Source organism: Marmota monax, unplaced genomic scaffold, assembly GCF_021218885.2.
Source record: "Marmota monax isolate L192 unplaced genomic scaffold, Marmota_monax_Labrador192_F-V1.1 WCK01_AAM20220418_F8-fsc00035, whole genome shotgun sequence".
Taxonomy (NCBI): Eukaryota; Metazoa; Chordata; class Mammalia; order Rodentia; family Sciuridae; genus Marmota; species Marmota monax.
In genome coordinates this window covers 1,238,204-1,256,257 of record NW_026691961.1, presented here as the reverse complement: position 1 = coordinate 1,256,257, position 18,054 = coordinate 1,238,204, and the positions used below count along the sequence as shown (strand labels likewise).

General features: G+C 37.3%; 1 protein-coding gene across 1 annotated transcript in view; it reads left to right on the top strand.

Annotated features, from left to right (window-relative positions):
* LOC124093499 (phospholipid-transporting ATPase ABCA3-like) overlaps positions 1-18,054 on the top strand; it is a 167,521-nt gene that overhangs the window by 117,064 nt on the left and 32,403 nt on the right. The window contains exon 21 of the mRNA XM_046445959.2: positions 16,743-16,958. Coding sequence (XP_046301915.1) covers positions 16,743-16,958 — 216 coding nt within the window. The remainder of the gene's footprint in view (positions 1-16,742; positions 16,959-18,054) is intronic.

Genomic DNA, 18,054 nt, shown 5'->3' with positions numbered 1-18,054 from the left:
CTCCAGGAGCCATGCCCACAAGACCAACCCTCCCACCCTAATAACCTTCACCATCCTGAGGTGGAGATACCAGCAAACAACAAACAAGCCCACCTATTGGATGAGAAGGGAAGCTGGAAAGATATCTCCAACAAAAACAATCCTTGCATTTTCCTTCGAGATTTTTTTTCCTCTCTTCTCCTGCCTATATTTGAGAAACCATGTACTTTTCATAAATTAGGCTATTGAGGACTGGTATGTTTGAATAGTATATTACAGTGGTGTTGTATATTCTTTTATCTCCTATTTTTTTTATTTTTACTTAAAATTTGTGTTTGTTTGTTGTACTCTCTTCCCACATACTTGTCTCCCCAAATTTACTTTCTCTCTCTTCTCCTGCTATTAACCAACTTCTTTAGATTCCTCTTTCACGTTTTCTAAGATCTAATAACTCTATATCCTCACCTTCTACCCCCTCAAGATCTCATCCTACACCTCACCCCCAGTGTGTTGTCCACTATCAGAAACTGTAGACCCTTTTGCAAACTTAATTGTTTATATTGTAGATAATAATTGAATTTACAATTTCTGTGTATTATGACAAAACCATAAACATCTTAGTAGCAGCTATTTGATTTAAGGTTCTATATTGTTTGTATTGAGATCCGTTCATATTCTCCCCCTTAAAGAAGAAGTATTGGAAACCTGCAGGGACATTATAAGCCTATAAGGTAAAAACTATAACACCTCAGATCTGCAGTGCTAGAAGGGAAGACACACAAACAACATGAAAAAACAAAGGAAAAAAGTGCCCCCCCAAAATCAAGATATTACATTATTACAATTCATGGCCAGCACAAAAGCAGAAATGACAGAGAAGCAGTTCAGGATGTACATAATTAAAATGTTCTGTGAATTAAAAGATGATAAAAGAGAACAAATACAGTCAGCAAAAGATCATTTCAGTAAAAAGCTACATAAGCAAACACAGGAAGCAAAAGTTTATAAGATTTTGATATGTTGTATAATCACTACTCTCATATAGAGGTTCTAAAAAAACAGAGATCCTTGAAGTGAAAGAAACAATAAACCAGATTAAAACTCCATAGAAAGCATCACCAACAGATGAGATCACTTGGAAGATGGGACCTTAGACAATGAAGACAAAATATATAATCTTGAAAAGAATGTTGACCACGCAGTAAAGATGGTAAGAAACCATGAGCAAAACATTCAAGAATTATAGAATAACATAAAAAGACCAAATTTAAGAATTATTGGGATAGAGGAAGGCATAGAGTTCCAAAGCAAAGGAACGAACAATCTATTCAATGAAATAATATCAGAAAACTTTCCAAACATGAAAAATGAATTGGAAAATCAAATACAAGAGGCTTACAGAACACCAAATGTACAAAATCACAACAGATCTATACCAAGTCATATTATAATGAAAATTCCTAGCATCCAGAATAAGGAGACAATTTTAAAAGCCACAAGAAAAAGTGATCAGATTACATACAGGGGGAAACCAATTAGGATAACAGCGGATTTTTCAACACAGACCCTGAAAGCTAGAAGATCCTGGAACAACATATATCAAGCTCTGAAAGAAAATGTATGCCAACCAAGAATCTTATATCCAGCAAAACTAAGCTTTAGATTTGATTATGAAATAAAAACCTTCCATGATAAAGGTTTATCAAAGAATTTAAAGCTACAGAGCCTGCACTACAGAACATTCTCAGCAAATTATTCTGTGAGGAGGATACGAAAAACAGCAATGAAAATCAGCAAAGGCAGGTATTGCACTAAAGGAAATACTAATCAAAGGAGAAACCAAGTCAAGATAAATACCAAAAACAGACAAATATGATTGGGAATACATATCATGTCTCAATAATAATTTTTAATGGCCTAAACTCACCAATCAAAAGACATAGACTGGAGATTGGGGGGAAAAAAAAGACCCAACAATATGCTGCCTTCAAGAGACTCATCTCATAGAAAAAGGCATCCACAGACTGAAGGTGAAAGGTTGGGGAAAAAAACACCATTCACATGGACTGTGGAAACAAGCAGGGGTTTTCATCTTCATATCAAATAAAGAAGAATACATTCATTAAAAAAAAAAAAAACTCTTCTAAAGTTCAACAGTCAAATAGACCGCAAGACAATATTTCTGGGTAACTTTAACACACCTCTTTCACCATTGGATATATCTTCCAAACAAAAGCTTAAAAAAAAAGCTATAGAACTCAGTAATACAATCAATAACTTAACTGACATACACAGAATATTTTATCCATCAATGAGTGAATACACTTTCTTCTCAGCAGCACATGGATCCTTCTCTAAAATAGACCATATACTATGCCACAAAGCAACTCTTAGCAAATATTAAAAAATAGAGATATTCCCTGCATTCTATCAGATCATAATGGAATGAAATTAGAAATCGATGACAAAGTAAAAAATAGAAGCTACTCCAACACCTGGAGACTAAATAATATGCTGTTGAATGAAAAAGAGGTTGCAAAAGACATCAAAGAGGAGATCTAAAAATTCTTAGAGGTTAATGAGAACACTGATACAACATATCAAAATATCTGGGGCACTATGAAAGCAGTACTAAAAGGACAGTTCATTGCATGGAGTTAATTCCTTCAAAGAAGAAAAAGTCAACAAATAAAATTACATCTCAAAGAAGAAAAAAATCAACACCAAAAGTAATAGAAGACAGGAAATAATTAAAATCAGAGCTGAAATCAATGAAATTGAAACAAAAGAAACAATTGAAAAAATTGACAAAACAAAAAGTTGGTTCTTTGAAAAAATAAATAAAATTGATAAAGCCTTAGCCATGCTAATGAAGAGAAGGAGAGAGAAAAATTACATCTGTGATGAAAAAAGGAAATATTACAACAGACACTACAGAAATACAGAAGATAATTAGAAATTATTTTGAAAACTTGTACTCCAATAAAATAGAAAATATCAAAGGCATGGACAAATTTCTAGAGTAATGATTCACCCAAACTGAATCAGGATGATATACACAATTTAACAGATCAATTTCAAACAATGAAGCCTACCAACCAAGAAAAGCCCAGGACCAGATGGATACACAGCTGAGTTCTACAAGACCTTCAAAGAATTAATACCAATACTCCTCAAATTATTTCATGAAATAGAAAAAGAAGGAGCACTTCCAAACTCATTCTATGAGGCCAATATCACCCTGATTCCAAAACCAGACAAAGACACATCAAAGAAAGAAAACTTTAGACCAGTATCTCTAAGGAACATAGATGCCAAGATTCTCAGTCAAATTCTGGCAAATTGAATACAAAAACATATCAAAAACATAATGCAAGTGGGGTTCATCCTAGGGATGCAAGGTTGGTTCAACATACGGAAATCAATAAATGCAATTCATCACATCAGTAGACTTAAAAATAAGAATCAAATGATCGTCTCAATAGATGCAGAAAAAGTATTCGACAAAATACAGCACTCATTCATGTTCAAAAAACTAGAAAAACTAGGGATAACAGGAACATATCTCAACATTATAAAAGCTTTCTATGCTAAGCCCCAGGCCAACATCATTCTAAAGTGAAAAAAATTGAAAGCATTCTCTTTAAAACATGAAACAAGACAGAGATGCCCTCTATTAACATAGTTCTTGAAACTATAGCAAGAGCAATTAGACAAAAGAGATTAAATGGATACAATACGGATAGGAAAAGAAGAACTCAAATTGCCATTATTTGCCAATGACATGATTTTATACCTAGAAGATCCAAAAAATTCCACCAGAAAACTTCTAGAACTAATAAATGAATTCGGCAAAGTAGCATGATATAAAATCAGCATCCATAAATCAAAGGCATTTCTGTACATTAATTGTAAATCCTCTGAAAGAGAAACTAGGAAAACTATCCCATTTACGATGGCCACCAAAAAAAATGAAATACTTAGGGGCTGGAGTTTTGGCTTGGTGGTTGAGTATTCACAAGTGTAAGACCCTGGGTTTGATCCTTAGCACCACATAAAAAATAATTAATTAAAAATAAAGGTATAAGAAATTAAAAACTTGGGAATCAACTTACAAAAAGAGGTGAAAGATCTCTACAATGAAAATTTACAGCCTGCTAAAGAAAAAAATTACAGACAACCTTAGAAGATGGAAAGATCTCCCTTGTTCTTGGATAGGCAAAATTAATATTGTCAAAATGACCATACTACTAAAAGGACTATACAGATTTAATGCAATTCTAATCAAAATCCCAATGGCATTCCTTATAGAAATAGAAAAAGCAATCATATAATTCATCTGGAAAAATAAGAGACCGAATAGCTAAAGCAATCCTTAGCCAGAAGAATGAGACAGGTTGCATCACTATACCAGACCTTAAACTATAACTACAGAGCAATAGTAACAAAAATGGCATGATACTGGTACCAAAATAGACTGGTAGACCAATGGTACAGAATAGAGGACACAGAGAAAAACCCACACAAATACAGTTAGCTAATATTAGACAAAGGCACCACAAACATATTGGAGAAAGGATGGCCTCTTCAACAAATGATGCTGGGAAAACTGGAAATCCATAAGTAACAAAATAAGATTAAATCCCTATCTCTCACCATGCACAAAACTCAAAGTGGATCAGGGACCTAGGAATTAAACCAGAGACCCTGTACCTAATAGAAGAAAAAGTAGGCCCAAATCTTCATCATGTCAGATAGGCCCTAACTTTCTTAATAATACTCCTATAATGCAAAAAATAAAACTAAGAATAAATGGGATGCATTTAAATTAAAAAGCAGCTTCTCAGCAAATGAACAATCAATGAGGTGGATAGCCTTCAGAATGGGAGCAATTTTTTTACCACATACCCATAGGGTAGAGCACTAATCTCTAGGGTATATAAAGAACTAAAAAAAAATCTTAACACCAAAAAAGCAAATAATTAACAAATGGGCCAAGGAACTGAACAGACACTTCTCAGAAGATGATATACAATCAAGCAATAAATATATGAAAAACTGTTCATCTCTAGCAATTAGAGAAATGCAAATCAAAACTACACTAAGATTTCATCTCCCTCCAGTCAGAATGGCAACTATTAAGAATACAAATAACAATATGTGTTGGTGAGGATATGGTGAGAAAGGCACACTCATACATTGCTGGTAGCATTGCAAATTGGTGCAACCAATATGGAAAGCAGTATGGAGAATCCTTGGAAAACTTGCAATGGAACCACCATTTGATCCTGCTAACCCACTCCTCAATTTATACCCAAAGGACTTAAAAACAGCAAACTACAGTGATGCAGTCACATCAATATTTATAGCAGCAAAATTCACAATAACGAAATTGTGAAACCAACCTAGATGCCCTTCAGTAGATGAATGGATAAAGAAACTATGGTATATATACACAATGGATATTACTTAGCATTACAAGAGATAAAATCATGGCATTTGCAGGTAAATGGATGGAGTTGGAGAATATTATGCTAAATGAAGTAAGCCAATCCCCCCCCCCCAAAAAAAAACAAATGCCAAATATTTTCTCTGATATGAGGATGCCAATCCATAATGGGGATGGGGGGAAGCATGGGAGGATTGGAAGAACTTTAGATAGGTCAAAGGGGAGGGAGGAAAAGGGAGGGGGCAGGGGTTAGGTCAGTCAGTGGAATGAGATGGGCATCATTACCCCAAGTACATATATGAAGACATGAATAGTGTGACTCTACTTAGTGTACAACCAGAGACATGAAAATCTGTACTCTATATGTATACTATGAATTGAAATGCATTCTGCTATCATATATAACAAAATGGAATAAATAAATAAATTTTAAAAACAAAACTGATGAGCTCGTAGCCAAGCTAAGCAAAAGAGGGGAGAAATGTGAAGTTTTAAAATCTGTTAATGACAAAGGAAATATCCCCACAGATGCTGCTGAAATATAGATGATTATCAGAAACTATTTTGAAAATTTATATTCCAATAACCTAGAAAATCTCAAAGACATCAACAAATTTCTAAAGACCTATGACATACCCAATTGAAACAGGAGGATATACAAAATTTAAAAAGTAATGAAATTGAAGAAGCTATCAAAAGCCTACCAACAGTGAAAATCCCAGAACCAGGTGGATTCTCAGCTGAGTTCTAAAAGACTTTCAAAGAAGAACTTACACCAATACCCCTCATTCTATGGAGTCAGTATCACCCTGATACAAAGCAGGCAAAGACACATGAAGGAAAGAAAACGTCAGACCAATATCCTGATGAATATAAATGCAAAAGTTCTTTTAAAAATACATTCAAATTGAAAAAAAAAAAAAAAACATTAAAAAAGATAGTGCACCATGATCAAGTGGGTTTCACCCTAGGGATGCAAGTTTGGTTCAACATTCAGAAATGTTGAATAATCACATAAATAGATTTAAAGACATAAATGTAATTAATCACATAAATAGATTTAAAGACAGGAATAACATGATTATCTTAATAGATACAAAAAAGCTTTGACAAGATACAGGTTCTATTCATGTTTAAAACACTAGAAAAATGGGGATAGAGAAACATCACTCAACATTGTAAAATTATATGCAACAAACCCAAAGCCAAAATTATTTCGAATGGAGAAAAACTGAAAACATTCCCACTAAAAACAGAAGCAAGACAGGGATGCCACTTATATTCACCATAGTCCTTGAAACTCTAGCCAGAGTAATTAAGCAAAAGAAGGAAATAAAATGGATCCAAATAGGAAAAAAGGACTAAAATGATCCCTATTTGTCAATGATATGATTCTATATTTAGAAGACAAAAACTCCACTAGAAAACTTCTATAACTCATAAATGAATTCAGTAAAGTAGCAGGATATAAAATTAACACCTATACTTAAATGATAAATCTGCTAAAAGAGAAATTAGGAAAATCCTATTCACAATAGCCTAAAAAAACAAAACTTGGGAATCAATCTAACAAAAGAGGTGAAGAACCTCTACAATGAAAACTACAGAACACTAAAGAAATTGAAGGAGACCATAGAAGATAGAAAGACCTCCCATGTTCTTGGATATGCAGAATTAATTGTCAAGTGGCCATACTTCCAAAAGCACTATACAGATTCAATGCAATTCTCATCAAAATTCCAATGACATTGTTGAAATGGAAAAAGTTGTCTTGAAACTCATTTGGAAAAATAAGAGGCCCAGAATACTCAAAACAATCCTTGTTGAGAAAAGCAAATCAGGAGGCATCACCAGCCCTTAAATTATACTACAGAGCAGTAGTAACAAAAACAGCATGGTATTGGCACCAAAGCAGACTGGTAGACCAATAGTACAGAATAGAGGACACAGAGACTAACCCACAAAATTACAGTTATCTTGCATTAGACAAAGGTGCCAAAAACATAGATGGGAGAAAAGATAGACTCTTCAAGAAATGGTGCTGGGAAAACTGGAAATCCATATATAGTAGAATGAAATTTAACCCCTATCTCTTGCCCTGCACAAAACTCAAAGTTTATCAAAAACCCAGAAATTAGACCAGAAACCCTGAACATACTGGAAGAAAACACTCCAACACTCCAACGCCTCAGCTCAGGAATTGACTTCCTTAACAAAATTCCTAAAGCAGAAGAAATAAAGTCAAGATTCAATAAACAATGTTATCCATATTTTTCTCAGCAAAGAAAACAAGAATGTGAAGAGCGAGCCTACAAAATGGGAGAAAAGGAACCGTGACCACAGACAGAAAAGGCCCAGTGGCACGCGGCGGGACAGAGCTTCCAATCACTCCTGCAAGGTAGGCGGGCCTGCGACCCACTGGCAGAAGAGGAGCAGCGACCTGCTGAGAGGCAGAGCCGCCCCCTCCCCCTGCACCGGCAAGGTAGAGGGAACTGTGACCACGCACAGAGCAGGCCCAGCGGCCTGCTGAGGGGCAGAGCCACCCCCCACCGCCCGCGCCTGCCAGGTGACCACCGACAGAAAAGGCCCAGTGGCCCGCGGTGGGACAGAGCTTCCAATCACTCCTGCAAGGTAGGCGGGCCTGCGACCCACCAGCAGAAGAGGAGCAGTGTCCTGCTGAGAGGCTGAGCCACCCCCTCCCCCTGCGCCGGCAAAGTAGAGGGAACTGTGACCACGCACAGAGCAGGCCCAGCGGCCTGCTGAGGGGCAGAGCCGCCCCCCACCCCCCGCGCCTGCCAGGTAGGGGAACTGTGACCACCGACAGAAAAGGCCCAGTGGCCCGCGGCGGGACAGAGCTTCCAATCACTCCTGCAAGGTAGGCGGGCCTGCGACCCACCTGCAGAAGAGGAGCAGCGGCCTGCTGAGAGGCTGAGCCGCCCCCTCCCCCTTTGCCGGCAAAGTAGAGGGAACTGTGACCATGCACAGAGCAGGCCCAGCGGCCTGCTGAGGGGCAGAGCCGCCCCCCACCCCCCGCGCCTGCCAGGTAGGGGAACTGTGACCACCGACAGAAAAGGCCCAGTGGCCCGCGGCGGGACAGAGCTTCCAATCACTCCTGCAAGGTAGGCGGGCCTGCGACCCACCTGCAGAAGAGGAGCAGCGGCCTGCTGAGAGGCAGAGCCGCCCCCTCCCCCTGCGCCGGCAAGGTAGAGGGAACTGTGACCACCCACAGAACAGGCCCAGCGGCCTGCTGAGGGGCAGAGCCACCCCCCACCCCCCGCGCCTGTCAGGTAGGCGGAACTGTGACCACTGACAGAAAAGGCCCAGTGGCCCGCGGAGTGGCAGAGCTTCCAATCACTCCTGCAAGGTAGGCGGGCCTGCGACCCACCGGCAGAAGAGGAGCAGCGGCCTGCTGAGAGGCAGAGCCGCCCCCTCCCCCAAGCGCCTGCAAGGTAGACGGAACTGTGACCACCATCAGAACAGGCCAGACCTGCAACCAAGAGACAGAACAGGCCCAGTGGCCTGAGGAAGGGTAGAGCCGTGCACCCCCTCGCACCTGCAAGGTAGGCGCACCTGCGACCCACTGGCAGTACAGCCCCAGAGGCCTGCAGAGGGGCAGTGCCACTGCCTGTGCCTGCAAAGTAGACAGAACTACGACCACGGACAGAACAAGCCTAGCGGCCCGCAGAGGGACAGAGCCGCCACCCGCGCCTGCGAGGGAGACTTTGCAACTATACAAGACCAATATAAATATATAGGGGGAAAATTCAATAGCACAACAGTTTCACCAAGTAGAAAGGAACGCGAACAGTATGAAGAGACAAGGAAAGAAAGGACCACAAGCATTGCAGGTCAACTCAACGTTAGAAGAGGTAATAGCTGCAGCAGATGGAATGTCAGATAGAGAATTCAGGATATACATGCTTCAGATGATCTGGAGTCTCAAGGAAGACATCAGACAGCAAAATCAGACAATGAAAGATCACTTCAACAATGAATTACATAAACAAATCCAAGAAGCAAAAGATCAACTATACAGGGAAATAGAGGTTATAAAAAACAAACAAACAGAAATCCTAGAAATGCAGGAAGCAATAAGCCAACTTAAAAACTCAATTGAGAATACTACCAGCAGAGTAGAACACTTAGAAGACAGCACATCAGACAATGAAGATAAAGTATTTCAACTTGAAAAGAACATAGACAGCTCAGCAAGACTGTTAAGAAACCATGAGCAGAACATCCAAGAAATATGGGATAACATCAAGAGACCAAATTTAAGAGTCATTGGGATACAGGAAGGGACAGAGTTTCAAACCAAAGGAATGAGCAATCTATTCAATGAAATAATACAAGAAAACTTCCCAGACTTGAAGAATGAGACAGAACCCCAAATCCTAGAAGCCTACAGGACGCCGAATGTGCAAAATCATAAGAGACCCACACCTAGACACATTATAATGAAGATGCCCAACATACAGAATAAGGAGAGAATTTTAAAAGCTACAAGAGAAAGGAAGCAGATCACATTTAGGGGTAAGCCAATCAGGATAACAGCTGATCTTTCAACACAGACTCTGAAAGCTAGAAGATCCTGGAATAACATATTTCAAACACTGAAAGAAAATGGGTTCCAACCAAGAATTGTGTTTCCAGCAAAATTAAGCTTCAGGATGGAAGATGAAATTAAAACCTTCCACGATAAACAAAAGTTAAAAGAATTTGCAGCTAGAAAACCATCTCTTCAAAACATCCTTGGCAAAACTTTACAGGAAGAGGAAATGGAAAATAACAATGAAAACCAACAGTGGGAGGTAGGACACTAAAGGGGGGAAAATAATCAAAGAGGAAAACAAACCATGTTTAGTAACATAAATAAACAAATATGGCTGGAATAACAACCCATATCTCAATAATAACCCTAAATGTTAATGGCTTAAACTCACCAATCAAGAGACACAGGCTAGTAGAATGGATCACAAAACAAGACCCAACAATATGCTGCCTACAGGAGACGCATTTGATAGGAAAAGACATACATAGGCTGAAGGTGAAAGGTTGGGAAAAATCATATCACTCATATGGACTTCGGAAACAAGCAGGAGTATCCATAGTCATATCAAATAAAATAGATTTCAAGCCAAAGTTAATCAAAAGGGATAAAGAGGGACACTACATACTGCTCAAGGGAACCATACACCAACAAGACATAACAATCATAAATATATATGCCCCAAACAATGGTGCAGCTATGTTCATCAAACAAACTCTTCTCAAGTTCAAGAGTCTAATAGACCACCATACAATAATCATGGGAGACTTCAACACACCTCTGTCATCACTGGACAGATCTTCCAAACAAAAGTTGAATAAGGAAACTATAGAACTCAATAACACAATTAATAACCTAGACTTAATTGACATATATAGAATATACCACCCAACATCAAGCAGTTACACTTTTTTCTCAGCAGCACATGGATCCTTCTCAAAAATAGATCATATATTATGTCACAGGGAAACTCTTAGACAATATAAAGGAGTAGAGATAATACCATGCATCCTATCTGATCATAATGGAATGGAACTGAAAATCAACGATAAAAGAAGGAAGGGAAAAGAATACATCACTTGGAGAATGAACAATAGGTTACTGAACGATCAATGGGTTATAGAAGACATCAAGGAAGAAATTAAAAAATTCTTAGAGATTAATGAAAACACAGACACAACATATCGGAATCTATGGGACACACTGAAAGCAGTTCTAAGAGGAAAATTCATTGCTTGGAGTTCATTCCTTAAAAAAAGAAAAAACCAACAAATAAATGATCTCATACTTCATCTCAAAATCCTAGAAAAAGAAGAGCAAAACAACAGCAAAAGAAGTAGAAGGCAAGAAATAATTAAAATCAGAGCTGAAATTAATGAAATCGAAACAAAAGAAACAATTGAAAAAATTGACAAAACTAAAAGTTGGTTCTTTGAAAAAATAAACAAAATCGACAGACCCTTAGCCATGCTAGCGAAGAGAAGAAGAGAGAGAACTCAAATTACTAACATACAGGATGAAAGAGGCAATATCACAACAGACACTTCAGAAATACAGAAGATAATCAAAAATTATTTTGAATCCTTATACTCCAATAAATTAGAAGATAGTGAAGGCATAGATAAATTTCTTAAGTCATATGATCTGCCCAGATTGAGTCAGGAGGATATAGACAACCTAAACAGACCAATATCAATTGAGGAAATAGAAGAAACCATCAAAAGACTACCAACTAAGAAAAGCCCAGGACCGGATGGGTATACAGCAGAGTTTTACAAAACCTTTAAAGAGGAACTAATACCAATACTTTTCAAGCTACTTCGGGAAATAGAAAAAGAGGGAGAACTTCCAAATTCATTCTACGAGGCCAACATCACCCTGATACCTAAACCAGACAAAGACACTTCAAAGAAAGAAAACTACAGACCAATATCTCTAATGAACCAGATGCAAAAATCCTCAATAAAATTCTGGCCACTCGGATACAAAAACTTATCAAAAAAATTGTGCACCATGATCAAGTAGGATTCATCCCTGGGATGCAAGGCTGGTTCAATATACGGAAATCAATAAATGTTATTCACCACATCAATAGACTTAAAAATAAGAATCATATGATCATCTCGATAGATGCGGAAAAAGCATTCGACAAAGTACAGCATCCCTTTATGTTCAAAACTCTAGAAAAACTAGGGATAACAGGAACATACCTCAATATTGTAAAAGCAATCTATGCTAAGCCTCAGGCTAGCATCATTCTGAATGGAGAAAAATTGAAGGCATTCCCTCTAAAATCTGGAACAAGACAGGGATGCCCTCTCTCACCACTTCTGTTCAACATAGTTCTCGAAACACTGGCCAGAGCAATTAGACAGACGAAAGAAATTAAAGGCATCAAAATAGGAAAAGAAGAACTTAAATTATCACTATTTGCAGATGACATGATTCTATACCTAGCAGACCCAAAAGGGTCTACAAAGAAACTATTAGAGCTAATAAATGAATTCAGCAAAGTGGCAGGATATAAAATCAACACGCATAAATCAAAGGCATTTGTGTATATCAGCGACAAAGCCTCTGAAATGGAAATGAGGACAACCACTCCATTCACAATATCTTCAAAAAAAATAAAATACTTGGGAATCAACCTAACAAAAGAGGTGAAAGACTTATACAATGAAAACTACAGAACCCTAAAGAGAGAAATAGAAGAAGATCTTAGAAGATGGAAAAATATACCCTGTTCATGGATAGGCAGAACTAACATCATCAAAATGGCGATATTACCAAAAGTTCTCTATAGGTTTAATACAATGCCAATCAAAATCCCAACGGCATTTCTTGTAGAAACAGAGAAAGCAATCATGAAATTCATATGGAAAAACAAAAGACCCAGAATAGCAAAAACAATGCTAAGCAGGAAGTGTGAATCAGGCGGTATAGCGATACCAGACTTCAAACTATACTACAGAGAAATAGTAACAAAAACAGCATGGTACTGGTACCAAAACAGGCGGGTGGACCAATGGTACAGAATAGAGGACACAGAAACCAATCCACAAAACTACAACTATCTTATATTTGATAAAGGGGCTAAAAGCATGCAATGGAGGAAGGATAGCATCTTCAACAAATGGTGCTGGGAAAACTGGAAATCCATATGCAACAAAATGAAACTGAATCCCTTTCTCTCGCCATGCACAAAAGTTAATTCAAAATGGATCAAGGAGCTTGATATCAAATCAGAGACACGCCATCTGATAGAAGAAAAAGTTGGCTACGATCTACATACTGTGGGGTCGGGCTCCAAATTCCTCAATAGGACACCCATAGCACAAAAGTTAATAACTAGAATCAACAAATGGGACTTACTCAAACTAAAAAGTTTTTTCTCAGCAAAAGATACAATAAGAGAGGTAAATAGAGAGCCTACATCCTGGGAACAAATCTTTACTCCTCACACTTCAGATAGAGCCCTAATATCCAGAGTATACAAAGAACTCAAAAAATTAGACAATAAGAGAACAAACAACCCAATCAACAAATGGGCCAAGGACCTGAACAGACATTTCTCAGAGGAGGACATACAATCAATCAACAAGTACATGAAAAAATGCTCACCATCTCTAGCAGTCAGAGAAATGCAAATCAAAACCACCCTAAGATACCATCTCACTCCAGTTAGATTGGCAGCCATTATGAAGTCAAACAACAACAAGTGCTGGCGAGGATGTGGGGAAAAGGGTACACTTGTACATTGCTGGTGGGACTGCAAATTGGTGCAGCCAATTTGGAAAGCAGTATGGAGATTTCTTGGAAAGCTGGGAATGGAGCCAGCATTTGACCCAGCTATTCCCCTTCTCGGTCTATTCCCTAAAGACCTAAAAAGAGCATGCTACAGGGACACTGCTACATCGATGTTCATAGCAGCACAATTCACAATAGCAAGACTGTGGAACCAACCTAGATGCCCTTCAATGGATGAATGGATAAAAAAAATGTGGCATTTATACACAATGGAGTATTACTCTGCATTAAAAAATGACAAAATCATAGAATTTGCAGGGAAATGGATGGCATTAGAGCAGATTATGCTAAGTGAAGCTAGCCAATCCCTAAAAAACAAATGCCAAATGTCTTCTTTGATATAAGGAGAGTAACTAAGACCAGAGTAGGGTCGAAGAGCATGAAAAGAAGATTAACATTAAACAGGGATGAGAGGTGGGAGGGAAAGGGAGAGAGAAGGGAAAATGCATGGAAATGGAAGGAGACCCTCAGAGTTATACAAAAGTACATACAAGAGGAAGTGAGGGGAAGGGGAAAAATAATATAAGGGGGACAAACGAATGTCAGTAGAGGGAGCAGAGAGAGAAGAGGGGAGGGGAGGGGAAGGGAGGGGAGGGGGGATAGTAGAGGATAGGAAAGGCAGCAGAACACAACAGACACTAGTATGGCAATATGTAAATCAATGGATGTGTAACTGATGTGATTCTGCAATCTGTATATGGGGTAAAAATGGGAGCTCATAACCCACTTGAATCAAATTGTGAAATATGATATATCAAGAACTATGTAATGTTTTGAACAGCCAACAATAAAAAATTTAAAAAAAAAAACAAAATGGGAGAAAATCTTGGCGACTTGCACCTCAGATAGAGCATTAATCTTCAGGATATATAAAGAACTCTTAACACCAAAAAAAGTCACAACTAATCCAGTCAATAAATGGGCAAAAGAACTGAACAAACACTTCACAGAAGAAGAAATACAAATGGTAACCAAATATATGAAAAATGTTTAACATCTCTAGCAATTACAGAAATGCAAATTAAACAACATTAAGATTTTTATCTCACTCCAGTCAGAATGGCAATTATGAAGAATACAAGTAACAATAAATGTTGACAAGGATGTAGGAAGAGATATATTCATTGGTTGCTAGTGAGACTGCAAATAGGTGTAACCACTCTGGAAAGCAGTATGGAGATTCCATTTAACCCAGTAATCCCACTCCTTGGTATATATCCAAAGGAGCTAAAATCAGCATACTGCAGAGATACAGCCCTATCAATGTTTATAGCAACATAATTCACAATAACTAAACTATGGAGACAACCTAGATGCCCTTCAACAGATGAATGGATAAAGATGTATTGATATCAAATTATTACTCAGCCATAAAGAAGAATGACTTAGACATTTTCCAGTAAATGGATGGATCTGGAGACCATCATGCTAAGTGAAATAAGCCAATCCAGAAAAAGAACCCCAAAGGTTGAATATTTGATATGTGGAAGCTAACCCACAATGAGGGGATGAGGAGAATAGAAGTTCAGTGGATTAGACAAAGGGGAGTGAAGGGAAGGGAGGGGGGATAGGAAAAGGAAAGACAGTGGAATTAATCTGACATAACTTTCCTATGTACATATATGAAAACACCACAATGAATGCCATTGTACATCCATAATATTAATTTAAAATAATAAGTATTATTTATAATAATCATAAATAATATAAATTTTATTTATAATAATTAGTTATGATGTGTTATTTATATTCATAATAAATTATTATAATAATTATTATTATATGAGTAAATGGTAGATAGGTCAATAGAGGGAAGAGAGCAGGATGTGGGGAAAGGGAAGGGGAAAGAGAGGTACTGGGGTCTGAATTAGAATAAGATATATTCCATGCTTGTATAGTTATGTCAAAGTGGATCCTACTATATTTATTTTTTTAAAGTTATACAAGCCTAACCACATTATTGAGGGCATATTTATTGATAAATAAGGCAACAAATAATCAGGTGTACATAAAATGATAATAAGCTCATAGAGATGACTATTTTTAGACATAATTTTGAAAACTGGTACTTGAAATTTATCAAAGCATATAATGCATTTTTTTAAAAAAAATTTCCAGCCTCACAAAGGGGTTAGACAGCTGAATCAGTATTACAAACTAGTATTGTACATCTCAGTTCTAGAAAGTCTTCAGAGAGCTTTCCTTTTACAAATCATTGCTTCAGCACAAGTTATTTTTTACTAAAGTCACAATTTGCAATTTTCCCCTCCTTCCTGAACTTATTTTTAAGCAAGAACAAAGTAATGATGGGGGAGCAGGTTTCAACCTAAATATCTAACCCATTGTTCTAATATCTGTTTTAAATAATGGCTCTTTTATACTGATTTAAAATACAAATTGCTTTGCTGTATATTAACTAACAATGTGTATTTAGCTATATTTTGTATTGTTTATTTTGTTCCTTTGGTATATCTATAAAAGTGCCACTTTACACCAATCTGATTCAATCATATAATTAAAGAAGGAGAGCCCTGATTGTTGAGATGGATACAAACTAAGAGACAGTCTAATGTGGGAGGTAATGCTGCAGGAAATCTTCAGAGAAATAGTCTACTTCCTGGGTCTTTTTTCCTTCTAGGAAAGTTTACTTTGGTTTAATGCAGACATAACTACATTGGCTTTGATCATGGGCAGGGAGAGGGGAAGTAAAAATGTTCCAAAGAGAAAAAAACAGAAAGGGATAGTCATTATGCTCATTGGAATATTCTCTGTTGTAGAAATAATTCTCTTCAGGCTCATTTTCTAAAGCTTTTTTTAAAAATGGAAAAATAAATAGTAATCATTAGACCTATCATCTAGTGAAGACAGTAAGATGGCTGTTCTCTAAGTGTTCTGACCTGACTGACTGCCCAGTATCATTTACCTTGCTTTTACCTCTATATTCTATGATCCAGGGAGTATTCAAATACTGTGAAGTGGATGCATTTATTGTGAATTTCAACTTTCTGGACACAATGTTGATCTTTATGCTATACGGCTGGTGTATTGTTCCTCTCATGTATCTTGGAAGCTTCCTGTTTTCTAGTGGGACTGCTGCCTCCATCAAGCTTACTCTCTTTAATTACATTTCAATTATTTGCAGTATCATTGTTCAGAGTGTACTACAGTTTTATGGTAAGAATTTCACACAATATTTTCCTTTCTTGAGGAAATATGTTAAATAAGTGAGGATGAAATATAAGAGAATAAAACTTCTGAGCACTAAATCTGAAAATTTAACACTTTTTGGAAATCAGAAAATATTAAGTATGTATGTGAGAGCTAAGAAATAGAGGAATAGGGAAGAGAAAAGGAGGAAGAGATAACAAAATCAGACCTACACGCAAAGAAGAAAGACCCTAGGGCAACACTCCTTTTTAAGTGTTTTTTAATTCTTTTTAGTTATACATAACAGTGGAGTATATTTTGGCATATTATACATACATGGAGTATAACTTATTTTATTTAGGATTCTGTTCTTGTGATTATACATGATGTGGAGTTACCCTGGTTGTGTTCAAATTCAAGATGAGGAAAATTATGTCTAATTAATTCTATTTTCTTTCCTATTCCCATCCCCCCTCCCTTCCCTTCATTCCCCTTTTTCTAATCCATGGGCTCTATTCTTCCCCCTTGATAGCCTCCCTTGTTGTGGGTTAGCGGCCACATATCATAGAGAATGTTCAGCCTTTGATTTTGGGGGATTGGCTTATTTCACTTACTATGATATTCACCAGTTCCATCCATTTACCAGCAAATGTCATACTTTCATTCTTTAAGGCTGAGTAATATTCCAATGTGTATACATACCACATTTTCTTTATCCATTCATCCATTGAAGAACACCTAAGTTGTTTCCATAGCTTGGGTATTGTGAATTGAGCTGCTCTTAACATTGATGTGACTGCATTACTGTTATATGCTGATTTTAAGTCATTTGCATTCAAACCGAGGAGTGGGTATAAATGGTGGTTTAGGTCAAATGGTGGTTCCGTTTCAAGTTTTCTAAACCATCTCCATACTGCTTTCCATAGCAGTGCACCAATTTGCAGTCCCACCAACAATGTATGAGGGTACCTTTCTCCTCACATCCTTGCCAGAATTTATTATTACTTGTATTCCTGATAATTGCCATTCTGACTGGAATGAAATAAAATCTCAGTGTAGTTTTAATTTGCATTTTTCTAATTGCTGGAGATGTTGAACATTTATATATATATATTTTTTTTTT